The sequence below is a fragment of the Calonectris borealis genome, chromosome 6 (genome assembly GCF_964195595.1).
Source record: "Calonectris borealis chromosome 6, bCalBor7.hap1.2, whole genome shotgun sequence".
Taxonomy (NCBI): domain Eukaryota; kingdom Metazoa; phylum Chordata; class Aves; order Procellariiformes; family Procellariidae; genus Calonectris; species Calonectris borealis.
In genome coordinates, this window is record NC_134317.1 from 41,472,762 (window position 1) to 41,497,976 (window position 25,215).

At 54.7% G+C, this 25,215-nt stretch overlaps 3 protein-coding genes across 11 annotated transcripts in view; 1 reads left to right on the plus strand and 2 right to left on the minus strand.

Moving 5' to 3' along the window:
* The first annotated feature begins 1,265 nt into the window (after positions 1–1,265).
* On the plus strand, positions 1,266–4,760 carry RAB17 (RAB17, member RAS oncogene family). Its single transcript, XM_075153986.1, has 5 exons — positions 1,266–1,422; positions 2,786–2,937; positions 3,353–3,478; positions 3,685–3,778; positions 4,267–4,760. The coding sequence occupies exons 1-5, from the start codon at positions 1,266–1,268 to the stop codon at positions 4,377–4,379; spliced, it is 642 nt and encodes a 213-aa protein (XP_075010087.1). The 3' UTR covers positions 4,380–4,760.
* A 1,936-nt stretch (positions 4,761–6,696) lies between these two features.
* PRLH (prolactin releasing hormone) lies at positions 6,697–7,261 on the minus strand. The gene is made up of 2 exons (XM_075153987.1): positions 7,147–7,261; positions 6,697–6,869 (listed from the first exon to the last, which is right to left on the minus strand). The coding sequence occupies exons 1-2, from the start codon at positions 7,259–7,261 to the stop codon at positions 6,697–6,699; spliced, it is 288 nt and encodes a 95-aa protein (XP_075010088.1).
* A 2,478-nt stretch (positions 7,262–9,739) lies between these two features.
* MLPH (melanophilin) overlaps positions 9,740–25,215 on the minus strand; it is a 29,639-nt gene continuing 14,163 nt past the window's right edge. For 2 of the 9 annotated variants that reach the window (XM_075153775.1, XM_075153768.1), the window contains 9 exons: positions 22,226–22,309; positions 20,321–20,512; positions 17,141–17,335; positions 14,806–14,961; positions 14,592–14,684; positions 14,086–14,151; positions 13,849–13,906; positions 12,257–12,354; positions 9,743–11,853 (listed from right to left, as the gene is read on the minus strand). In XM_075153775.1, coding sequence (XP_075009876.1) covers positions 11,827–11,853; positions 12,257–12,354; positions 13,849–13,906; positions 14,086–14,151; positions 14,592–14,684; positions 14,806–14,961; positions 17,141–17,335; positions 20,321–20,512; positions 22,226–22,309 — 969 coding nt within the window. In that variant the 3' untranslated portion in view covers positions 9,743–11,826. Of the gene's footprint in view, positions 11,854–12,256; positions 12,355–13,848; positions 13,907–14,085; positions 14,152–14,591; positions 14,685–14,805; positions 14,962–17,140; positions 17,336–20,320; positions 20,513–22,225; positions 22,310–25,215 lie in introns of all 9 variants that reach the window. The other 7 variants (XM_075153771.1, XM_075153767.1, XM_075153773.1 and 4 more) reach the window with 5 other exon arrangements.

Below are 25,215 nucleotides of genomic sequence, written 5' to 3' on the forward strand. Positions count from 1 at the left end.
TTGGGTGTTAGGAGATTAGATCTATACGGGAGGCACATCCCATCTCTGCACACAGCAGTTACGGGCTTGCTGGTGGCATATTTCCCCTTTACTGCTGCCTGTGAGGTGGGATAAATGCATGCAAGGTCATCTCATGCCCTTCTGCTCAGTTCAACACCCCATGACCCTTCATCTTCAAGCTCTTCATGAACCTCCCTCTCTCCTGCATAGCTCTCCACGTGAGCCGAGTCATTTTAGAGGAGGAGCTCTGCAAGGAGGAGCCAGGGCAAAGCTTCGGCTAGCTGCAAGACAGCGTTATTCGCCGCCCTTCGCTGACAGCTGCCGCTGACAGCCAGGCAGTGTCACTGCCTTGAGGTCAAGGCTGGGAGAAGGGGACACGTGCCACCAAGGAGGGCTCACACCGACCGTCCTCTTCCCAGGGTACGGCCAACGCTCTGCAGCGGCTCTCTTCGAGTCAGGTTTGAGGCGACCACCGTTATTTCGGGCCATGCTCCCCCGCCGTCCCGGGTCACCGTGCAGCGTAGCTCCACCCCGAGTGATGCAGAGTCACACGCCATGGTGCAACGGTCATGAGGGCATGAGACTTCACGGGCTTGGTCTGCCCAGGGTTTCTTAACCCACAGTGGAGGAGCACGTGCTGTCTGCTTTGTGCGCTGCTGTCCTCAGGAGTGTTTGAGTCAGATCCTCTCGCTCCTGCTTTTTCACCCTGGTGAGCAACATGCTGACTTGAAGTGTTGCTGCCACAAAGCCCATCAGCTCTTGGGGTGCCCAGCCATCCCCTGGGCAGTGTCTTTAGCAAGCTGGTAGCAGCATCACCTCCGTGCCCCGGTTCACCTCCAACCTGAGTTAGGCTCTCCTGGTATAACTTCTAACTAAGACCCACAATGAGTGTGGAACATCAGCCTAAGCTCTTCACCAGGACTTTGGGGACGGAGGCGTGCTCAAGAGCAAGGCACACCCATAAGTGATGTCCTTCTGCCATTAACTTTTTCCAGCATGTCCTCTCTTTAAAGGAGATGCACCCAATCCAATCTCCTTGTCTACATCCAAGGAGGCCTCTTGCATCAAGTTTCTTCCTGGAGTTCTCCACCCTCTGGTCATAACTGACACTGGCAGATGGGTTGATGTAATTAAATTTGGTTCAGGATATTAACGTTTTTGAGGTTAAACCCCTCCTGTCCTGCTGCAGTTGATGCAGGAGGCTCAGTGATGGACCTGGGATCACTGCAGATGTGTTTTGAACCGAATTGGTTTCCTTGCAGGGCATGGCACAGAAAGCAATACCAGGCACATCCCTAGAGGGTATTCGTCCCACCTACCTCTACAAGGTGGTTCTGCTGGGGAGCACGTCAGTGGGAAAGTCAAGCCTGGCCTACCGATACGTGAAAAATGACTTCAAGGAGTCGCTGCCAACTGTGGGATGTGAGTGAGTGGCTTCAGTAGCTTGATGGCTCTGGACAAGAGACCAGGCCTGATGCCCTTCCTTGCAGCGGGGTGGGATGCAGGAGAACAGGTTGGTATATCCTGCAGTAGCACAGACCTGCTTTTGAACATGTCATGGACTTGCCCCAGAGCCAGACCTCCCCCATTGCGGTCACCTTCAGATCTCTGCAGCCCATTTTCCTCAGCACCAGGCTGTAAGCAAATTGCACAGGTTTGGTTTCGCGCTGCTTTTCGGAGGCAGATGAGCACTAAAATAAGTGAAACCTGTGGGGTTTCACCTGGGGTCCAAACTGCGTGGCCCCATCTGCCCTATGCACGCTTGGTCCTGTGCTGCCCTCACAGCTATTCGGACACCCCAGGAGAGTCTCTCCTGTACATGTGCTGCCCCAGCCTCAATGTTCCACGGGAGCAAGGAGGTTCTGGCTGGGGTGCAGGTGGCCAGGACCCCCCCAGCACTGCCCGACGGTAGGCTTGCAGCAGCGCCTCGTTCCTCCAGCCTGCCTGCAGAGACGAGAGCGCAGACCTCCCCACGCCCTGGCCAGGCTGCAAACCCCACGCTCTGCCCCACTGGCAAAGGGGAGAGCGTCTGCCCCTCCGTGTCCTGTCCTGACAAGCCGTGCTGAACAACCCACGTCCGAAGGCAGGCCACGTGCATGCTCATGCTTTGATGAAAACCATCTGGAGCACTGTGAGAGCCCTGCTCCCTCTATAACCTCCCTCGGGCCAACACACCCGCTAGGATCAAGCTGCCTCCCCCGTACGTTTGCATCAGCACAGCTTCCTACAGCACCTAGACATTATAGACGTTTATTTTACATGATATACCTGGGTCTTGCCCTAAGAAGGCACAGCAGGCACAGAGGTTGTGGTCCCACCTGGAGCCTGAAGAGCTAGCTGGTGGAGAAGAGCGAGGTGCTGCAGAGCTGCTCCCCTTGTCCCTCTGCCTTGGCTCTGGCTGGTCCCCAAGCAGCCATCTGCTCCCTGGGAGCAGGGATGGAGGCTCCCCTCCAGTGGGAGCCCTTTTCAGTGGATATTCCTACACAGCTCTGACCCACCTGCAAAGTAGAGGTGGCTCTCTATCTGGGGGCTATTCTACAGAGCTCAGAGCTATCTGACATCAAAACTGGTGTGCATCCACCAAAGCTGCTGCCAGGAAGGGCTCCCAGCCTGCCCTTGTGGCACACCATGCCATCAACGGTGCCAGTGCTTATGAGAAACTCGTCCCAATTTTGTGCATTAGAGCATGGTTAGCGGCCCTCGGGATAGGTTTGACCTCACGGCAGCAGATCTGAGCTCTCTGTTCTTGCTGCAAGCGAACGTGCACTCTGCATCTTGCTTGCAGGCTCCTTCTTCACCCAGACGCTCAACCTGGAGGTAGCCACTGTCAAGTTTGAGATCTGGGACACGGCAGGCCAGGAGAAGTACCACAGCGTCTGCCACCTCTACTACCGGGGCGCCCACGCTGCTCTCCTCGTTTACGACATTGCTAACAAGGTAAGGCAGGGGATGCTGATCCCATCAGTACCGAAACTATGCCGTGCTGCAGCAGCACGGGCAGGGCAGAGGTGTCCAGATGATGGTGTTTGTCCTTGGTAGAGCAGAAAGCAGTACATGAGCACTCCCTGAGAAGATGAATGTCCCACCTGGGACGTGCCAGGGGCTGTCCCTGCCTGTGCAGGACCACGCCACCACCCCAGGGGCGATTTCTGCTGCCATGCAGAAAGGGTGCATCCCATCCAAGGCTCATTTATCCCTAAAGGTGTTTGAGAGAGAGGGCAATCAAAGCCTCCCCACCACATCTCTTCCACCCTCTTTGGTTTGGTGCCCGCCCATCCAGCTTTGCTATGCCTGAGGCAAAGGGATTAAATCAAAACCAGATCACTGGGTGGTTTTGTCTCCATCTCTCCAGGAAACACTCAACAGAGCAAAGCTGTGGCTGAGGGACTTGGAGAAGGAATTCCTTCCCGATGAAATCGTCATTGCTTTGGTGGGCAACAAGATGGACCTTGCTGCTGAGCGAGAAGTTGCCACCGAGGTGAGAGCTTGTGGTGAGCTCCCAGGCCCCCTCATCACTCCCTCACCAGCAAGCGCTGGGATATGTCCTAGCAAAGCCGAGAATTTGAAAGGCTTTCAGACACCTCCAAAGTCCCCGTACAATTATTGACCTGCCACGAAATGCCACCGTAACCGAACAAGCAGCCCCAGAGCGGGCTGGGAAAATAACTGCTTGTCTCCACCTAGGAGGGGGAAGAGTTTGCAAGGACCAAAAACCTCCTGTTCATGGAGACATCCGCAAAATCCAACCACCAAGTAAAAGATATCTTTATGGCCATAGGTGAGTTGTGTGATGGCTTTAGGCGAGAGCAGAGGCGGGTGAACCACAGGCCCCGAACTTCTGCTTCAGTGCTGCAAACACCTTCCCTCCCCCAAAGCTGACCCCCTTCGCTGCTCGTGCTTGCCGCCAAGGTCTGCTTCGTGCCGGTCCAGCCTGCGCCATGTCTGGCAGCTTCAAGGGTCTTAGCCACAGCAGTCCTTGGTTTCAGTGCAACGTGTCAAACCTCTTAAGGCAGAAGGATGGACAGATCCATCCCAGAATGCTCCAAGATCAGAGATGGATTTCATGCCCTCACCCAAAGCCACAGTTTTCTTTTGCTTTAGTACCTGAGCTAGGTGTAATAGTGTCCCCAGTGTAGCTGTTTGGTAGAGATCTAACGCTGTTACTGTGGCCGGCGGTGGGTCCCCTGGGGTGGGACGGGACAGCCATCGCACTCCACCCCACCGGTAGCAGAAATGAGCCCTTTCTCACCTTGTGTTTCTTCCTAGCCCAAGAGCTCCTGCAGCAGGAACAAAAGAAGGCATCCGCCCCATCCCCGCACGGGAGGTCAACAGTCGACCTGACGGAGAGCGGGGCGAGGATGGGATGCTGCCGGCTCTGAGGACGGGCAGCTCTGGACCTCAGCGGTGGCTGGATGAGGTCTCCAAGAGGAGCAATGACAAAGCAGGAGGGACGCAGAAGCGCAGGGGCAGCTCAGCTCAACCACCCTCCCTCTCGGAGGGAGGTCAGAGCCCATCCTGGGGGCACAGGGCCTCTTCAACCCTCTAGCACTGTCTTCATCCAAGAGGTAAAGCGCAGGGGTTTCTTCCACCTACTTTCCGCTTCCAGAGAGGAGCGTGACCCACCAGCACCGCTGCCGCTGGCCCTGACTGGTGCCATCCCCCCGCCCCAGCTGCACACCAGCTCCTCCGTGTCCCTTCCCATCTGAAAAGGGAGGATTTAACTTTCTGGAGCAAAGCAGATGCATCCCGGTGGCTTTACACCCAGGCTGCAAATAAAGAGAATAATTCCCTAAAGGTGTTATTTTTTTTATTCCTGACCTGGATGTCAGCCTGCAGGTGGGGACCACAGGAAGCCTGGAGGTGGCAGGGACCGGAGCCGGTGCTCCCCTCACCCTGCCGGCCCCCATCCAACCTGTTACAGGGGTCACAGCCCATCCTCGGGAGAAATCACCGATTTATTGCCAGGTGTGGGGGCAGAGCAGGACCAAAGCAAGGCTGTATCCGCCACCGCGGTATCCCGTGCCTTGCAGGGCTTTGCGCGATACGAACTATGCGGCGGGAACGCGCCTTGGCTGGAAGAGGAAGAAAAAGAAAAAGCACCCGGGCTCTCTCCAAAAGCATGCTGGTGCCCAGCAAAGTCGGGGGGAGTCAGGCTCAGGGAATAGGTCGCCCCTTTTGGGAGAGCTGTGGCAACGCTGGCACAGCCACAGGTAAAGAGCGGCACCACCGTTGTGGTTTACCCTGGCAGGCAGCCAAATACCACGCAGCCGCTCGCTCACTCCCCCCCACACACACACCTCAGTGGGGTGGGGAGAGAATCGGAGGGGTGAGAGTGAGAAAAAACTCGTGGGTTGAGATAAAGATAGTTTAATAGAACAGAAAAGAGAAAATAATAATAATAATGATAGAATATACAAAATGAGTGATGCACAATGCAATTGCTCACCACCCGTGCTGACCGATAACCAAGTAGCGATCGGTACTTCCTGGAACACGCCTACCATTCATATACTGAGCGTGACGTCACATGGTATGGAATGCCCCGTTGGCCAGCTGGGCTGGCTGTCCTGGCTGTGTTCCCTCCTCCCAGTCTAGCTTGGTAGCAGAGGGTAGTTGTCCTTGACAAGATACTTAGCAACAACTAAAATATCAGTGTATTATCAACATTCTTCTCATACTGAATCCAAAACACAGCACTAGGAAGAAATTTAACCCTATCCCAGCTGAAACCAGGACAACCAGTCACCCTGTCTGCAGGGCAACGTAACCACTGAATTTTTGGGGCATGTCCTGACGGCGATGCCAGCCCATGGCTTGGCCAGGCTGAGCTCAGCCACAAGGCAGCAGACGCCCTTGAAGATGTTCCCGATGGAGAGGGGGGAACCACAGCACCCTTTGCCCAGGTTTGCCAGGTCAGGTCCCCCCTGAGGACACCCCCCCCCCCCCCCCCCCCCCCAGGACCCGACACCAGCCAGGGACACCCACCTGCGATGTTTCCCCAGGGTTGGGCCATCCTGGAGCGGGACAGGGGCTCCTTCTCAGCAAGAAAGCAGATTTGCTGCCTCCTCTTGCCTAAATCCCCTGCATTAGGGCAGCTGGGAGACATTGGGTGCTAATTGCCACTCATCCCCCCCCATCTGCCCCCTCCCTCCCAAGATTAACCCTTCCCTCCCCAAACAACCCTAGACCCTCAATGCTGGGCCAGAAGCCGCAGACAGGGATGCTGAGGGTCACCCTCCCTCACCCCCAAACTGGAGAGGGGGTAAAATGCTCTGGCTTGGGGACACAGCTCGCAAGGGGATGTTTGGGGACATGGACAGGGCCCTGTGTGCTCCCCGAGCGTTTCTGACCCAGGCCATGGAAATGGGGTGGCTGTTTCTGACCCCGACACCATGGAAGTGAAGGTGTCGGGGGCACCCATGGGTGCTGGCATGCTGAGGGGACCCCAGGGGATGCACCTGGGAAAGGGGGGGCTCTGGGGCTTATTTTTAGGGTGTTTTTTGGGGTCTGTGGGGGATAAACATGCCATGTCGTGCCGCACTGCTGGGGCAGGCTGCAAAACTGCGGTGAGACCAGCAATTTTGGGGGTTGCACCCCCCGCACTGCGACCCCCTGCAACCCCCCCCCACTGCGTTTGGAGCAGAGAGGCTGGGACATGGGGATGAGAGGAGAAAGGCTTTTATTTTCGGCTTCAGCTCAGGGGTTCCACTCCTCCCTGGGGGGCTGGAGGTGCGGGCGGGGGGGGGCACAGGCTTGCCGCCTGCTGCCCCCCCCGGAATGGGTGCCCTCACCCAGGGCTCGCCGCCGGCCGAACCGCCCCACCGGCCTGATCCCGCGTCCCGTGTACCAGGAGGGGTCGATGTCCGGGTCTGCAAGGCAAAAGCCGAGGAGACATCAGGGGGTGATGGGGGGGGGGACATGGAGAGGTGGACAGGGCATTGCACCCATGGGTGGGGGAGGATGATGAACCCCAGGGAAGTGGGAAAAGGGGCTGGGGTGGGTATAAAAGCTGTTGCAAAGGCTCTTTCAAAGCAAACCTTTGCTTCGGCATAGTGACCCCTCTTCACCCCCCAAATGCAGCTGAGTCTGGGGATAAAGAGGGAGCTGGAGGTGGGGGGGGGGGTTTGGCTGAGGGGAGTCCCTTACTCCTGCTCCCCTTACTCCTGATTTCCATGGAGTGCTCGTGGATGCGGCCGTGGGCGACGGGCAGGGTCAGGCAGGCGAGCAGCAGGCAGAGGAGGCAGGCGGCCCCCAGCTTCATCCCCGGCACCTCTCCACCGGTGCCACAAAGACGGCGGCCTCCGACGCGGCTGCGGGAGCGAAGGGGTTTGGCCGTCGCAGAGACGCCCTGCTTGGGTTAAATGCTCGCAGGGTGAGCCCCCCATCAGGAGGGGAAGGCTGCGACGGAGGGGATGGGGTGACCGTATCGCTGCTGCCATGGGACTGCCGTCCCCATCACAGCATCCCCGGGCCGGCTGCCATGCAAAGGGCGCCGGGGCAGCTTGATCAAAACCCGGGGGTTTTGCTGGGGCTGATACCTCCGGGGAAAATCGCCCCCACAAACATGAGTTGTACAAACCTCATGTTAATTAAAATAGGTTTTTGTCCTAGCTTAGTGCCTTAGGCCAGGCCTGGCATCGCCCTTTCTGGCCACGACCCCCAGCGTGCCCACAGTGGCAGGACCCTGCAGCCCAGAAGATGGGGAGAAGCCCCCGAAACACGGGGCTGGAGGCACAAATGGGTTTTGCTGCCGGATGCCTGGTGATGGATGGACCACGGCCACCTCTGTGCCCTCGGCACCCACCCCTGGAGCCAGCTGCCGAAATCAAAACCCAGGAGCACCCTGTAACATGCTTTATGCTGCCGAGGCAATGAACGGGACCGTGCAGGGCGGGCTGAGCGAAGGGCTTGATTTCTGCAGCCACCTGCGACGAGGGAGCGGGGCGAGGGGCAGAAGCGGGAGAGCCGGGTTAAGCAGGACACGGCGGGGACGCGGCGGCAACTTTATTTCCAGCGACTTTCGCAAAGGAGAAGTTTGCAGCGTGCCAGGCAGGAGCCAGAGCTCAGGTTTGCTGCGGCCGCTGACTTTTTACAGCCCCCTTTTGGAAACCTCCCAGCCGGCTGGGCAGACACAAAGACACGCACAGGCAGGCAAAGCAGGGCTCGGGAGATTATCCAGCGACAAAAGCATCACGCGAGGGAGAGAAAAGCGGTGCCCCCCCCCTCGCCGGGGCTGCACTTACCGCGGCGCGGTGAGGCGAGGTGCTCGGCTGCCGTCCCGCTGAGCCGAGCGGCCGCTGTCTGAGCCGGAGTCCCCTCCGGTCACCGTTTTTATGGCCGGTTTCGCGCTGATGTCAGAGGCGAGCCCCGGCGGGGACCGAGCCGGGACATCTCCCCTCCCCGCTGTCCCCTCTCATCAAATCAGCACAGGGATTTTCGTGACTCAGAAGGGACCAGCATTTTATCTTCCGCTGGCCGAGGCAGATAGCTTAGGAATATGTTAATCCCTGTCCTCGACCCGGTGGAGTTTTCCGCTCCATCACCGCGCTCACAGGGAGCCCCTCGCCCCAAACCCACGTTGGAGGGTCAGTGGGTGATGCCACCCCGAATGCTGTGGCCGCGCATTGGGGTCCCGCTGCCACAAACCGGCTCCACTGCAGGGGTTACACCAGGTGCCACCACCCTCCACCTTCAAACCACCCCCAAAAGCTGCTTTAAGGAAACCAGAAAATTAAATGCGGAGAAGAGGGGAAGGCGACTGGCAGGAGTGGGCTCATCTTTGTGCTGTGGGGGCTTCAAACCTCCCGTTTTTTTAAATGAGTTAACCTACCCCCAGGTAAAGATTTCTGATGATGTTTGTTCTGCCAGATGTGATGCTGGAGGAGCCAGCTTGGATCCCCAGCACGGGGGGGCTGGTCGGAGTGCGAACACATGTCCACCCCCAGGCAAAATGGGAATTACTGGGACTTAGAGGGACATCCCGAAACAGGGACATCTCTGTGTTGGCAGGGTGGTGAAGACACCATCGCTGGTGGGGTGTGGGCAGGGGAAAGGGGTCTGTCTGGCACCCCCATGCAGGGCTGGCATTGCCCTGGGACAGATCTCCATCTCAGCTCCGATGCCCGAGCACAGCCAGTGTTGGGGGACAGTCACGGGAGCAGCGTGGGACAGAGGTTGCGGAGGGGCATCAAAGGCAGAGAAAGGGATGGAAGGAGGAGAAAAAAACCCACCAGCCAAGGAAGCCCAGGCCCTGGGCTCAGCAGGGCTCTCTCCACCCCAAGGTCGTTGCTATTATTTAATACAGATTTAAAGCACCCCCTTGACTGTGCGGGCTTGTGTTTCAGGCTGCTTCGGCTCCCACATTTGCTCCTACGCATGTCGGAGGTCTCACCCCACGCTGCACATCCCCTTTGCCCGCCTGGCCTCACTGCTGGGTACCACTGACCCAGGCTCTGTGGCCAGCATCTGACAAGCTCTATTTCCATCCCCTTCACCACCATCTCCCCACGTTCTGCTTCGGTGCCGCTGCTTCGGCTCCTGTCTGCTTTCACCTGCCTAGTTTTAAAACCAGCAAGAGATGCACCCGGCAATGCCGCAGTGTCTGGGAGAGTTTCTACAACAGCAGGGGTTTGCACTTACCCTTCTGAACTTCCAGCCAGAAGGATTTCATTTTAAGAGGAGAGGATGGGAAGAGAAAGGAGCTCAAGTGAGCTGAAAGAACAGACACCGCAAAACAGGTCCTAGGTTCTGGACACAAAATTGGCTTTATTGCATGATTTAGTGTACATATATATAATCTCTACACAGGCAGATGGGGCAGGACACTGGCAAATAACAACGTGGGTGACTACAGCCTAAACGACACCTTAGTTTGCGCTGCTGAGGCTCGCGGCAAGGACTTCTTCAGAGGGTCAAACGTCCGTGCTCTTGCGTGGAAGGACTTGAGTTACAGCTGAAACAGAGGTGCTGTTGGGGGGAAGGCTGAACCCTGGCACCAGAAGGGTGAGTGCAAACCCATAGCATTGCCCAGATCTTGGTGGAGCTCCCTTCTGCCAGCCGAGGAGCTGCCATCCTAGCACCGAGACCGGCTGAGCAGCAAGAGATGCACCCGGCAATGCCGCGGTGTCTGGGAGGGTTTCTACAACGGCAGTGGTTTGCACTTACCCTTCTGAACTTCAGGCCAGAAGGATTTCATTTTAAAATAAGAAACTGGTTTTGTTTCCAGCTGGAAGGCCCAGACTATGGACTTACAAGACTGCTCTGGGTCGACCGCGGGACCAATTTCTAGGCAATTAGCAGTCTCTACTACTACCAAAGCCAAACGTACGTGTTACTTGCATGAGAATTCACACTACCGCTCATAATTAAAGTGGTTTTAGTTCGGATGCACAAAAACAGCCTAAAATGGTCCCGTCCGAGTGGCCATCGATGGGAAACTGCCAGCATCGGTCTGACATCCCTGCTCCGGCTGCGAACCGTCCTCCCCGCATTGCCCACTGCGGAGGGAGGGAGGTGGGGGCTATGAAGGACAGGGACCAGGGGGTATCAAGCAAAACTTTTTTAACATGAACCTCCTCCGAAGTTTCCTGCAAGAGAAAGCAACCCCCTCCCTGTCCCGATGTCCTGGGCATGGGTACGGGGCCAGGCACTGATCCACCTGGGTCAGTGGACATGGAGAATTAAATGTTGGAGGCAAACGAGCAATTTGGGGTTTCCGGGGGAGGGTGTTACCAATGCTGCCGTCACCTGGCAGGAGCCCAGGGCCACTGCAGCCCCCAAAGGCCATCTCCTCCAAAGGATCAGATGGTCCTACCAGGTCCTACAATCCCATCATCAGGGACAGGGGACGTGCTCATCCACTAAGCACCTCTTGGCATGGGCTGACCCTTCGGCAGAGCGGGGAAAGCCTCCAGAGAAGCGCCTACGCTCTGCTTGCTGGAGTCCTTCTGAACTTGCTGGTTTAACCTCACAGGGAGAGGGGACATCTTCAAGAGCTGGAAGAACAAACCGATCCCCAACAAGGCCTCCAGCCTTTCTTCCAGCTTTTTTGCCACTGCTTTGTGCGAGCTCCGCCTCACTCGTGTCCCCAGATGGTCACAGCTGCTTCAGGCACAGTGGCGAGAAGCCTCAGTGGGTGTTTGCGTAGCTTCGTGCAAAGATCTGTTGGCCAAGCGCTCACTGGGAGGGAACCAGTGCTGCTCTCACCCTGCTTTGCTGCTCAGGGAAGGGAAGCGATGCTCCAAGGGACATTGCAGGGAGCTGGGACCAGTGCTGGGATGTGAATCCCAGCCTGGGATGCCTGGCTCTACCTAGGGTACCCCAAGGGCATCCTGTGCCTGCTGTCAGCTCCTGTCCCCGCATGGAACCAGCCTTGGAGTGCAGGGACAGGCTCTGACAGTGATGCAATGACTGTGGCAGATGACATTGGCCTTTTATGAAGGGCTGGGCCATGTCACTGCTCCCAGTCCCCATGCTGGAAAGCCACACTGACGTCCAGCTCCCTCCGAGGAGGTCAATCCTGCTCTGCACCCCTCTGGTCCCCTTGGTTGACCTGGTACCAAAGAGCTGCCCAAAGCTGAGGCCTCACGCCTGCATCGTCCCATGAGAGCCCCTGGCCATGTGTCCACACCCCAGCACCTCGCTCCTCTCCCCAGCAGCTCCTGGCAAGACCCCTGCCCACGGCCTTCGGCTTCCCTCCTGTCCGGGGTTTCAGGGAGAGACGGGCGCGGGAGAAGGAAGAGCAAGCGTTGGGGGGAAGGCAGCGAGGCTTTGTGCTGAGGTCTTGTATCATCGGTGAAATGCGGTGGCAGGAGGGTCCCCCTCTCCTCAGGACAAGTGGGTCATCACAGGCTTCTGCAAGGCACCGGAGGGAGAAACCTCAGCTCACCGCCGTGCCCACACCACCCAAAGCCACCCCAGGCGACGAGGCCAGCTCGCTCCCCATCCCCTCCAGCTGCCACCGCATGGACCGAGGACTTGCCCCATCCCATGGACCACGCGGGCAGCAAGAATTCAAAGATGTACATCTTATTTGGTCCCCCTGCTCTGGGGCTTACAACATCCCAGACCTCATGGGGTGATGCCCAGGCGTGCCTGCCCTCACCGACCAGCATGGTGGGACCAACGCTGGTAGCCAGGGGGGCTCTGCTGGCTCGAAGGGAGCGTGGGGAGGGACAGGTCCCTCTGCGCAAGCCCAGGGAGGCAGGTCCTACATGGAGCTCAGGCCAGCAATCCTCCCGGGCAGCTGGGTTCCTACCGCAAAGAGCCGCTCCACTCTCCTGTTCTTCCCGTTGGGGTTTCTCTGCGTCAGAGAGCCACGGTAAACGGAGTTGCGGTCAAAGGAGTCGTCAAGACCTGTAGTGAATGAAGAGAGATGGGCAGCAGGTCCTCATCCACCTCGCTAGCAGTTTCAGTTACCCACTAAAGAGGCTTGGGTTTTACTATCCCCTACTTGCTGTGGTTTTGGATGCATCACTGCACTTCCCTCTCCAGGAGGGTGGTGGGAACCCCTTTGACAACAGGGAGGCAAAAGCTGCTGCTACTTGGGTTTCCAGAGCACTGAGCAACACACACAGGTCAACTTTGGGGCCAGCCCCTTTGGACGTGTCTCCTGGGCTGTGCCTACAGCGGTCCCAAGCACAGGCTGTCCCGTTACCCGTCCCCGCGCGTGTGCAAGCTGGGTCAGCCTGCCAGCAGTCAACTGCCAAGATCTCTGCTCTGGAAACCTCCACGGTACGGCAAAAGCCCAGCTCCTGAGGAGCTCTTACCCCCCACGCCTACGACACTCTCTTGACCTACTAAGTCATCTCCCCTTCTCTGCCACCAACCTCTGCCAACTGCACCTTTGCAGGCCCAACTTTGCAAGTCATCGACCTGTGGGGAGGGCGGTCAGGAGACCGAGTCGCCCCATCGCCCAAGCCCAGGCAGCGGGGATTAGGCTTGCCTGCTGACGTCCGTCCCGATTGCGGTATCTCCTCGCGGGGCTGACGTGTCCTCTGGGCTGCCTTTATCTGCCTGCCCTTTGCAGGAAGGAGAGCAGATAACTCCTCCTCAGCACGGGGAGAAGGGACCCTTCCACCTACCAGCCTCAGCTTGGGAAACGGGCCTGTTAATTGCGTGCATGGGGGAAACACGATTTCTTCTCTGCATTAAATGATCTTTCCCCCCTTCCCTCCCTTCATCTTCCATTATCTGGAAGGAGAGCCATTCTTTCTGCCTTTAAGCTTATGAGGTGAGATAAGAGAGAAATAGAAAAGTCATTTCCTAATGGGTCTCGCTGATTATCGGTCAGGATGAAACATTTCTAGTGATTGCCCCCTGCCATACAAGCTGCTGTGCCAAGTTTCAGGTCACTGTTTACTTCAAAGCACTCCCAAGCTGCTGTTTGCCATAGCTGGGCTGTGGAGGGCCTCTTGATCCCCACCAGAGACCAGTGGCTGAGGAAGGTGGGCGACAGGGTCAAGGATACCTTGCCCAAGATGACCAAGCTAGGAAGAAATTGCTGTCAGAAGAGATGGCGGGCTTTGAGGTCTAACAGCATGCTACAGATGAAGTAACGCAGATGTCTCCCCGGTCTCTGGGGTGGCAGGAGCCCAGGCTGCAGAGAAAGTCCTGGTTCCTGGAGGACTGAGCCATCTCAGCCTGACCTCTGCTCTGCCATCGCTGTCCCCGATCCTGCCAGCTGCCTCCTCCTTTCCAGGTTATCCACCACAGGTTTCCCCTGCGGCTGTCCTAACAGGAGGCCACGAGCACAGGGAAGGGGACCCCCAATGCAGACACACAACTGGGGGCAGAGAGAGAGGACCAAGCGTCCCCCAAAGCCCAGCCCACCCACCCACAAGTCCTTACCGGCAATTTCGACAGGACTGTTAAACTTCTTCCTGAACCCCTGCGGTCCGGGCATGGCCTGCAAGAGAAGGGGAGCAGCCTGCCGTGGGGAAGGGGATGGGAGGACAGAGGTCCCCGCCCCAAGGCCACCACTTCAAAAGCAGCTCTCTGAAGACCCCGGTTGTCCCCAGGTTTGAAGCCGTGCCACATGCACACCGGGAAGGTGCACTAGCCAGCAGAGGTTAAACACATACTCACTTTAACGTCATCCGAAGGCTCCCCTGGGCTGCTGCTGGTGGGACCGGCGGAGTGGAGGCAGGCAGCCTGCGGGCAGAGGAAGGGCAGAGGGGGTTTCTCTGGGGATGCAGAGGAGGCAGACGACTCGGTCTGCCTCTCTTTGCATCTTCACCTCTTTTGTTTAGCCTGGGTTGATCCTGAGGTGAGCAAAAGAGGCAGCACGCTGCTATGGCAGCAACTCTGCCTGATGGATTGCAATTATAAAAATCAATATGGAAATACCGGAGTTGAGTCCAGGCTGTGGTGCATGCAGCAACCCTGCATGCCCTCCCTGCAGCCCCGGGAAGAGCACCGGTCCCCACCAAAATCCTCCCTTGATGCAAGGTAAGGAATCAGCATTGTCCCCCATCCTCAGAGGGACATCCTCTCTCGGAGCCTGGGGGCAGCGAGGGGCAGCAGCAATGACCCAGGGCAGCAGGTACGTCCTAGGGCTGGGACCTCTCACACCCACTGTCCTCCACGCTCACCTGCCCGCTCGACTTCTTCCTCGCCTTTTCCACCGACTTCACTGTCAGCCCTGCAGCGGATAGAGCCGCAATTCGAGATTCGATGTCCGATATCTTTAGAGGGAGGAAAAAAAAAAAACCCATGTAGATGGTGGCCAGAGGATCCATCACTGGCTTCGCTTGCTGTCACTGGCCGGGGGTCTGGGCAAAGCAGGTCTCAGAGCCAAGCCCTCACCTCGCTCTCTGCCTGCTGCACCTGAGCGGCTGCCGAGGCCACTTTGTCCTCCAGCTCCGACAGCTCCGAGTCGGTAGTGCCGCTGTGCTGAGCCCCTTCCTCAAGCTCCTTCAGGGTCTTCTCAAGCCGGTAGGTCTTCCCAGCAGTCAGGTACACCTGAAATACAAGAAAAAAAAAAAAACCACATTGCAGAATTAACCTCCCTGGAGTCCTCCTCTCCTGGTGTGACCGCAGCCCCAGACACAACAGCTCCTGCTGCTATTTTACGACTGTCGCCTTGCCTTGCAGCACAGACAGTACCAGTCAGCTCTGGCAGGGCTTTTCATCTCATTTCCTCCCTCCCCCGGGCTTTTCGAGTGCAATTACCAACGGGGTGAAGTGGTAAAAGGCTCAATGGGAACACAGGAAGGACCAAAACTTGGTGACTTACTGGAGCACCGTCAGCATCTTCATGCCGTGTGCTCAGAGGGGAGGCGGGTGCCTGCAAACAGGCGCAAGCTGCCATGTCCCGTGGTGGCAGGGAGCCGGGAAGGAGACAGATTGCCTCTCCAAATCCGCGTAGTCTTTTCTAAGGGTGCCTGCGCTGCTGGGTTGCCTGGGAGTAGGGTCAGGATTTGGGAGTTTGGCCCTGGGCGGTTAATCCACCCGACCCCTGCACAAGGGACTGCTCTGGACACGCGGGAGTGATCCCGGCCGAGAGCCCCAGCAAACAACGCGTGCGAGGGAGCCAGGGAGGTGGGGAGAACCAGGGAGTGACTGGGATGCACGGTGGCTGCGGGAAGCAACGTGTAACCGTTGCTGTCTAGACAAGGCCAACAGGACCTGGCCCAATAAAACCACTGGTTTTGCTGTCACTTGCCTCCTCCTGGGCTAGTACAAGGGCGCAAGTCCAAGCAAGGCGATTTAGGAGACATTAATATGTCTGTATGCAATCGCATAAAATAATCAGATGGGTCGTGGCCTCTGTCTTGCTGGCTGATCGCAAAATCGTGGTATTGCTAATGCAACTCCTGCTCCTCCAGCCCTCTCCGCTTTTCCTGGGCTGGGTATTGTGCAAAACTGCCTGGCATGAGCTCCCTGTACTGAAGCACCGAGCACCCACCCAAACCACAGCAACACTCCCCAACGGCCCATAGGTCCCACCCATCCCAGTGCAAACCCTGAGGCCGTAACAGGTTGCAAATATTTGTGGGTGCTCTCTGTGAAGCCGTTCAACCTGTGAGTCACAGGGACACAATTTGTTGTTGGTGCCCTCCAAAGCGGGTGGCATCCCTCGGAGAGCTGCGAGCCAGCCGTGACTCAGCCGGGGCCCCCGAGGGAAGAGCAGGATGAGCAAGTAGCCATCATCTACCCACCGTCTCGCCCCTACCTCACCGCTGACGGCAGCGGCGCTAAGCCCAAAGTTCACATCTTCCCCAGCCCCAGCCCCTTCTCCTGGGAAAGGGGGAACCTCAAAACCTTCATCCAGCCACCCCTCTTCCCCTGGGATGCTGCATTTGGCCAGAAACCAGCCAGGTGGTGCGGTTTCTGAGCACACTCTGCTCCCAGCACCTCCCTGCTTTTATGTATAAGCTTTCCCCGACGAGAGACGAGCCGCAGAGCGTGTTAATAAAACCCTACTCCCCATCGCAGGATGTTTCTGAGAGCGAACTACAACCACCCAGATGGAGCTGCGACTCTCCGCCCCGTCTTTGAACTGTTTCTTTGCAGCTTGGTAAACGGCACTGCGGATGCAATCCATTTCCCACGGGGAATCGATTCATATGGGTTTACAGTAGGTAAAAAAAAAAATTGTCGGTGCTTCAGAGGGTCACACAAACCTAGCAGGGGATTATGCTCTAGATGTAAACTTATCACCTGCACGAGCCCAGCAGCCCCAGGCGCAAGTCGGCCTTAGCGAACAGGTAGGTCACGCTCTCCTCGTTTGTAAAAGCCTCGATGAAACGCAGCGCGGGAGAGAAGCGGGACAAAAGCTTTTGCTGCAGCTGGAGCACAGGACTGCCGAAGTCCAGCAAAGCGATGGTCCAGCAAGCTGAGGACCGCACTCGTCCTCTCGCCCTGCCACTCACCCAGGGGGAACTGGGGACCGGAGGCAAGGGAAGCCACAAGACAGAGCATCTGCACTTGCTGTTGTGCCATCTCCCTCCTAAGACAGCCCTGGCCACTGTCAGACAAGACCAGACTCTTTAATCCCTCTGTGATGCCCACTCCATTAATGCTGACCTACCCACTAACAAGAAATTTTTTTTTGGGGGGGGGGGGGGGGGGGGGTTCCCTCTGTATTCCCACGCCCCCAATGCCCTCCCTGCTTGCAGAAAGCTCTCGTGAACCTTACGTTTTCTTCAAGCTCATGGTAGGCTTCGGACACCTCTTTTCCGTCTCCCAGGCCGGGAAGCTGCCCCGCGGGGAGGGCACAGCCGCCGTTGCACTGGCTTTCTCCACGCAACGACTCACACACCGCTTTCTCCGTGGTGTTTATGGCTCTCAGTACTTTGTCCGTGATTTCGCTCAAAGCCTGAGCCGACGATCTCTGCAAACGCCCGGCACAGCCAAAGCGGAAGGTGGGAGGGGGGGAAAAAAATAAGGACGTTATTTTAATGTGGTGTAAAAAACAGCGCAAGTCGGGGGTGAAAGGGGCATCGGACCTTCAGGAGCTGGAGAAAGATGGAGAAGCGATAATTAAAGGGCTTACGCTGTTCCTGAAGGGCTCTCCACCAAAGACGGATGCGTGGCTAAAGCAGAGCTTTGATCTCAGCCCGTGCTTTCTGGAGGATGGCTGTGACAAAAGAATTAATCTCAAAAGGCTTGGAAAAGAGGTTATCAAGGGATGTGTTGCTCACTGGAAGCGGTGCCACCGGAGCTGTCTGACAGCAGCAGTACCTGGCCACCTGAAGGCCACTCGGTTACTAGCAGTTAAGGTCTAATTGCAGCATATTGCTTTACACTTCAGCAGGCCTGAGCATGGATGCAAATAACTCCTTAAGTTTGTGGCAAAAAAAAAAAAAAAACACAACCCAACCCATAAAATTATTGTATTGCCACACTGCCAGAACTTGGGACTAATGTCCCCTTCCCACCCCAAGGAGCACTGATGGCAATAACGCTCCTGAGTGCTGCCTTTCACTTGATGAGGCACTAAGCACATGTGAAAATAGACTGAAGAAACTCATCATCTCCCTCTCAACTGATAATTCCCTAGAAACCAAGGAGATGGGGGTGATATATGCACTGGAGACAAACAGTTGTGTTTACAACTGCACGTATTTCCAGGCAAGTCGTCCTGCAGAGAACCAGCTAACTCAGTCCAGCTGATATTTTTAGCATTTTATGGTGCCTTCATGGTACAGCAGAGTTTTTTCACGTTTTCCATTAGAAACGTGTGCTTTCATCACAGTGTTCCCCAGTTAGAAGACTTCCTCCTGACTGGAGAGGAGACTCGCATAAAAACAAAAACTCAGAATCATGCCAAATCCAAGCCTGGCTCTGGTATAACTATATATAAGGAATATATAACTAAATATAAGGAAAGTTGCTGTTAAAAAATCCACACTGACATAGCCTTTGACCAAGGTTGGTCCGACTACATCGCTGCAGGCATTTCTGACTCAATACTGCACGAAGATATTTGACACTTGGAGTGTTGCCGCGATGCAAAAAGATGAATTTTGCTTCACTTCTCAGATTTGGTTCTGCTTGAGCTGTTGCAACCCAGCTGGGTCTCTCTTTGCGTAGGAGCTGTCGTATAGCTCCTGTGTTACCTGCTTGCACGACCCCACTGAGACACAACCGCCGTGCCTGTATCCTCCCTGCTTCATAGCTGGGTTTTGGTCAAAGAAAGTAGCAAATCTGGAGAATCCAGGCTTCACTTTACAAGAATCAAGAAGCTTACACTGATACCCCACGAACATCTCCAGTGCAGGTCAGGGTTTGAGCCTCTGTCTGCTGCAGATCAGCAGCTCACACGGGAATTAAATTACCTTGGCTTGGTGAGTTACCACTTATCCCCTGTGCTGCAATTCACTGGAGATGGTTACTAAGAAGATGCACATCGTGGTAGTTAAGTCTGGCTGCAGCAATCATCTAAAGCAGCTTTGGGGAAAAAGGAGGCGGTGAAGGAGGGTTTCGGTAAGGATGCAGTGCACCGCTGATCCGGCGTCGGTAAGAGCACAGCAAACGGTACCCGAAACCGTGAAGGAAGCTGTCCTGGGAACAGTCGCTTGCTCTAATCCCGAGAGTTTATGTAGAGCCGTGCAGACACCCATACCCGAGACAGACTCGCTAAACGCACCGCGTGTGTACAGGCAGCCACACTCGCCAAGCCCAGCAGCCGCCAGGTTTTGCCTTGCGAGGCTGAGGAACAAAAAGACGTTAAAGAGAGGCCTCGTGGCACAACAAAAGTCTCCGTAGCCTCGGCTTCCTTCGCCAGCGACGGATGTGTCAGAGCACGCGTACCCCATCCACCGCCAAGGCAGGAGGGAGGGGGTGAACAAATAAGCCATTAGAGACCCAACAGGGAACGCTGACCTCTCCATTCTGTGCTAATGGACCATCTCAGGAGGCTCCGCACAACTGGGGACACACAAGATCTCCCTTTCTTTCTGAGGCACCTGAACCGTCATCGGTTGCTCACCCCTGTCACCCAGCCCTACCGCGTGCCGGGCGAGGGGAGGGGGAAGCGGTCCAGCGCCTCCGTCTGCTCTTGCTCTCCAACCAGGGGAGCAATTCTCCCCTGCAAGGCTGCACACGAACGAACGCCTTCGCCAGCTCTGCCGCAGGGATACACGGGGGAAAAGCAGATCTCCGAAACGCACCCAGCAGGCAGGGGGGATAAATCAGAGCTGCAGTGGGCCATGGGGGTGAGGGACTCTCTGGGGTGATGGGAATGGGGCTGCATAGATGTTGTGTCCCTCCTCCTCTCCCTGACCCATGTCCCCACGGATCACCCACCACTGAGTAGGGGACAGGAGCCAGCACAGTGCTGTGAGTACAGGAGATGCTGACCTAGCAGAGCGAAAGTGGGACCAGGGATTTTGGGAGTCCCTTGCCTAGTGCAGGAGCACTGACAGGTCTGGAAGAGACATTTCAAGCTGTAGCAGGTGCCTGACAAATGGGGCCCGTACTAAATCATCACCGAGCTCTCCTCCCACCCCAGGACTCTCTTCTCTGTAACGATATCCAGATCCTGAGACAACTCTTCTAAATCGATGTGGAGGTTGTGTACCTTTCCCTGATGGGCAGTAGTCTGCAAGACCTCTAAGAGATGAGACTTTTGACTCTTAGATGAGACTGGGAGAGCCTACAAGGACAAAGGTCCAGATCTAACACCCTGGGACTTCCCTATCCCTCAATACCCTATTTAATCAGACAGCAGAGCCAGACAGCCCTGGGAGGCATTGAGGTGGGGGTGTGGGACAGAAGAAGAGTTGCATTATCACTGTGTAAGCCATAAACCACCAAGAGCAGAGGGAACCGCAGGTGGAGCCCAGAACGGTATGTGTGGGAGGACACAGATTACCTTTTGAGCATCTCTGGCCATGTCATCACTGGAGGAACTCATCTCTGGTTTCTTCACTCTCTTCTTTTCTTCACGCTCCTCTTCTTCAGAAGAGACTTCTTTGTCACTGATGTTGCTAGCCAACTCCTCCAGCTTCCTCTTCAACTCCTCCTCTTCAGCATCAGGATCAAGTTGGGAGTCTGGGGCTGGAGACTGAAAGAGCAGAAGGGAGTTGTGTAAGAGTCTCCTGTGGTGGACAATGGGGCATGCCCAGGTCCAGACGCACTCAGCAAGATTGGCCAGCAGACGAGCTTGAGGAGTCCTACCACAGATGGGCTTTGCAAAGGGGACTTCAAGTCCCCTCTCCGCACTCATTTTCACAAGGGGCGGCCAGACTGCCCAGGGGAGCAGCAGAGCCCAGCGAGCTGCACTCCAGCTCCATGAGGAATACAAACTCTTGATCTAAAGAACCTCCCATCCATTTTCCCCACACGCAGAACTTGCTTGTTTTTCCCTGTGGAAAATTGCCTTCCCCCCCCCCCCACTTAAAAAGGTGTGCTTGGAGGATTTGTGGCCAAAAATCACCTTATTTTCATTGGGAATCACAGCAACCCAAAGACACGGTCCACCAGGGTGAGGGAAGCAGCCGTGGGCCCTCTAAGTAATCTTATTTGCGATGAGAAAAGACGTAGCAAATTTTCCTGCAGGATAGGTGGCATATTTCCACCCGTCTTGTTATTAGGTGCAATTCATGGAGAAGAATCCTATTAAACTCCCAGGCGCTGGAAGGGATCTCCAGAAGTTACTGAACTCGCTGTCCCTTGCGTTAAGATGGGAATAAAATTATCTGTGTCATACCTGATGGGTTTTTGTTTAAGCTGTTCTTAATGATCTTGAACAACGGCATCTGCAGGAGGCAATCTTTCTCCCAGGCAACCTATTCCCGGGCTCTGCTATCCTTTCTGCTAGAAAGCTTTTCTTAATAATGAACCTCAAACCGTCCCGCAGCAGTTTAGACCTGTTGCCTCTATTTTGATCTGCCCTAGACATGGGAACAAAGCATGGGAACCTGCAAGCGTGCAGGTCTCCTACTCCCTTGGTCAGATTTACCGATAGAAACACTGAATGGTTACAGACATGGCCATCCCCATTATGAATTTTAGAAAAAAGAAGGAATTGCGTTGTTTCATCTACGTCTAGGGGACTTCTCTATAATTATCACTGTCCGTTCTACCGAGCCATCAGCCGCCAGAGCAGCTCACGGTGATGGGTTCGCATGAAGGAAAAGAAGAGCGCATGGTCTAAAATTAGAAACCCCTAATCAATGTTGAGTGACCTAAGTATTCACAGATTTTACATCGCTGCCCAGGTTTAACTTAATTTAGCTGGTTTTTTCCAAGCTTGATGGCATGATAAGACAAGGGCAGCTCAGAAGAGATACAGCAACCCTTCTTGACTCAGATCTCATATTCACAATAACTAGGTAACTTCCTCACATGTACTAATTGATTCTCCCATGATTTCAAATGAGCCATCACAGCATCTGTGGATGTACCGACACGCACTTAACAATACTCCCGAAATTAGCATTTCGTAGAGTATCAACCTGAAACCCAATTTTCCTTGCGCAGAAGGGGCAAGGAAGGCTCTAGCTTGCACGGGGGCCTAAATGCCATGGGTTAAATTTGCTTCTCTTTCTGTCCTGCCATGCAACGTTTTCTAAGGCACCTCACCTGAACGTAGAGAAGAGCCTTCAAAGGCCAAAACAGAAGACTAAAATCAAACAATCCGAGCCATTTTGTCTCTCCGGCTTTCTCCCTGCAATGCCGGCTGTTTCAGAGCAGCCCCTCCGATGACAAGGGGAAGGGACCAGCGCAGCCCGCGCTCTCTCCCCGCAGAGAGAGTGCCCCGGCTTTGCCCGGTTACCTCATCAGAGCGCACCAGGATTTTTTCCTCCAAGCGGTTCAGCATGCGTTCGATTGCGGACATGCGTTTGTTGAGCTCATGAATCTAGAGGAAAGGAGAGGGAGAGAAAAGGAGTAGAGAACAGACCAGCCACCACTGCCAGGACAGTGAGAAAACAGTGCAACCAGCAGAAGAAAGCAAGCAGCAAGAGGGCTGAGTTAAAAGACATTAAGGAATAATGGCCCTGGATACCCTGAAGAGCTCCAGGAGGTGCACAGCTTCTCCTCGAATCTGGAAAACTCAAAGCAATGCACACCACAATTCCCACCAAAGCATCGGTAGCAGCAAGCATAAAACCACATCACTGACCCCTTGTCCAGACAAAAGCACCAGGCTGTAACAAAGCCATCTATCTTGCCATCATTCGCATGCTGCCCCAAATTCAAGTCAACATCAATTTTCACTTCCTACTAAGACGTTTTTCAAGCAGCTACTACCCTATCCTCCCCCTGGCAATACAGCGCTGGAAAAGAAGAGGGAAGAAGGTAAGGATTTCCCATGAAAAATTCCAGATAGAAAAACTAAACCTGAAAGTTCTCCCCAACACACTTTGAAATTTTCTGACTTCTCCATGCATTAGTTTACCAAGATGCTTGCCCCTCTTTTCTCCCTCACTCTTCCAACTGAAAAAAGGGGCATGGAGAGAGGAGAAGGAAGGAGAGGAGAGGAGAAGGAAGGAGAGGAGAGGAGAAGGAAGGAGAGGAGAGGAGAAGGAAGGAGAGGAGAGGAGAAGGAAGGAGAGGAGAGGAGAAGGAAGGGGAGGAGAACAGAGAAAATCCTGAAAATCAAAGAGAAGTTACTTTCTATGCTCAAAAGCCAAGACAAACTTTTGTGGTTAAATGACTGAAAACATTAAAGAAAGCTTTTTTTTTTTTCCCTTTTAGAAATCCAAGTTTTGCTTTCTTTTTTTAAAAAAAAAAGTCTTTCTCCTTTGATCCAAACAAATAAAACACAAATGATAAGAAATATTGCCCCTTTTATAACACTACCTCCCACATCACTGCTGTTCTGAGTGGCTGCCTCCCTTTCAAAGGGGAACGAGCAGCAAATGCAGTAAGTAAATGCGGTAACAAAGAGATGCGAGGGCTTGACTTTGTTTTTATAACATTTCCATCCTCTCACTTAGTTTTTGTGCTTGCTAGTGTTCGATTAATTAGATCCTCACAACAGCTTGGAGAGATTGCATCTGCTTAAGGGAAGATGAATATAAAAACCTGACACTCCGGAGAGCAGAGGGCTGTAATTACCATCCCGAACTGAAAGCATCTTTAAAGAGCATTAAACCCACAGGCAGGAAGCAATCCAATCCATCTCTAAGTGGTTTCTCAGTACTGTTTAAGGTCTGACTCTTGCATTGCTCCTGGTGACAATGAGAAGTCTGTGATGGGCCATCAGCTTCAGAGGAAGAGATGGTGACAAATGGAGCACCCGGCACCACCGTGTCACCATAACACAGAGGTCCAGAGAGGTCAGAGCATAATGCATGGTCTGCTGTTGATGGGCTACAAGGATAGGAGCTGAAGAGCTTGCTTTTGTTCTTCTTCCCAAGCAAGGCTGGTTTTAATACGCGGTGGTCACCCCATTAGGGTGCATCCTCATCGGGGGCTGGACTGCCCTGCACTGCTCTCCGCAAAACAAAGGCTGGCAAATGCTGCTCTGTATTAAAAGATGTAAAGCAAAGAAACTTAAAACACAGCCCATAAGGAGGACAGCAGTTAGGGCTGCTGGGGAGGGAAGACAGACTCTAGCAGAGGTGCTTCCTCCAGTCTCTCAAATACCCAAGATCTCTAACAGAAGCTCTATGTAAAGAAGAGGAACCAGATGGCATCAAAGCTTCAGGAATCCAGAACCACTGAGCTGCCTTGAGGTACAGCAGAACAGCTTTGGGGGAGAAACTTGGTAAATTGGTGCTATTCCTTGTGGCTTGGTCCTGTTTCTACCTGGCTTCTAAAGACCTAAAGGCAAAAACCTGCACAGTTACCAATTCAGGGCTTCTTTTCATGTCTCATCAGGTTTAAGAGCTTTTTTTAACAGTGGTGGTTTTTTTTTTTTTTTTTAAATCTTGTTCTAGCACCTTCAGCTCCTGGAGTCACAGGGCTAGGGAACAGCCTCTGCTTTTGTCACTGGAAAAGTTAGGTTTCTTGTGTTTGGGACTGAACAGTATATCCTCTCCAGAATTAAAGCAAAAGCGATTTTCAGATCAAACATATTTTGACAAACTTGCACCTAAGGCAGTTTTAGGAAAGAGGGTTTTCATCTGTGGGGTCAAAGCAATGCAGGGCAAAGAGCTGAGCTCTCCACCTCTTGAAACCTTCAGATGCCAACAAGGTGTCTACAGGGAAAACATTGCTTTTGAAGCCAAGCTATGGGATTTAATACAGGGTTAACGGTGGTTAACAAACATGCTTCTGGACCCTACACCCCACAGGCCAACATCTTGAATCGCCAAAGGGCACAGCCTCTGAGAAGTGCAGTGCCAGGGTGACGAGTCGCACTCAGCCATCCTCGCCGTCCCCTGGGATGTCCCATGAGGGGCTGGGTTACCCCAGAAGCCCTGATGATGACTACATGACATACCCTGGAAGTGCCTGTAAACAGCTCAAGAGCCACCGTTTTCCTCAGCTGCTCCTTGTCCCAAATCCCTTGTGGCCTGTCTCTGCCCTCCTGCCAGCCTTAGCCCCTCCATCTCCTCCAACCTCAGGACAAAAGGATAGACACCAGCCTCTTCTGAACCTCTTCCAGCTCTGCCAATACAGCAGAGCTGGCTGGCACCAAAACCTGGATGTTCTTGCCCTCTCTCTTCTTTGGGCTTGTACCTGGCCTCTCCTTGGCCAACGGCGACAGTGATGCACACGTGCATCGTTCTGAAGTTAATGGTCCAGCACAGAGCTGGGTCTCTTCCTGCTGGTTGAGGAGAAGGCTCTGCAGGAGGGTGGTTGCTAGCTGTAAAC

What these genes read in the sequence shown, in the direction of transcription:
- PRLH (XM_075153987.1), bottom strand. Translation starts at nt 7,261, where the DNA reads ATGAAGCTGGGGGCCGCCTGCCTCCTCTGCCTGCTGCTCGCCTGCCTG. An exon ending in CAGGAGTAAGGGGAGCAGGA is followed by an intron (nt 6,870 to 7,146) that starts GTAAGGGACTCC and finishes TTTGCCTTGCAG; the next exon opens with ACCCGGACATCGACCCCTCC.
- RAB17 (XM_075153986.1), top strand. Translation starts at nt 1,266, where the DNA reads ATGGCACAGAAAGCAATACCAGGCACATCCCTAGAGGGTATTCGTCCC. An exon ending in GTCGCTGCCAACTGTGGGAT is followed by an intron (nt 1,423 to 2,785) that starts GTGAGTGAGTGG and finishes TCTTGCTTGCAG; the next exon opens with GCTCCTTCTTCACCCAGACG. An exon ending in AGATATCTTTATGGCCATAG is followed by an intron (nt 3,779 to 4,266) that starts GTGAGTTGTGTG and finishes GTTTCTTCCTAG; the next exon opens with CCCAAGAGCTCCTGCAGCAG.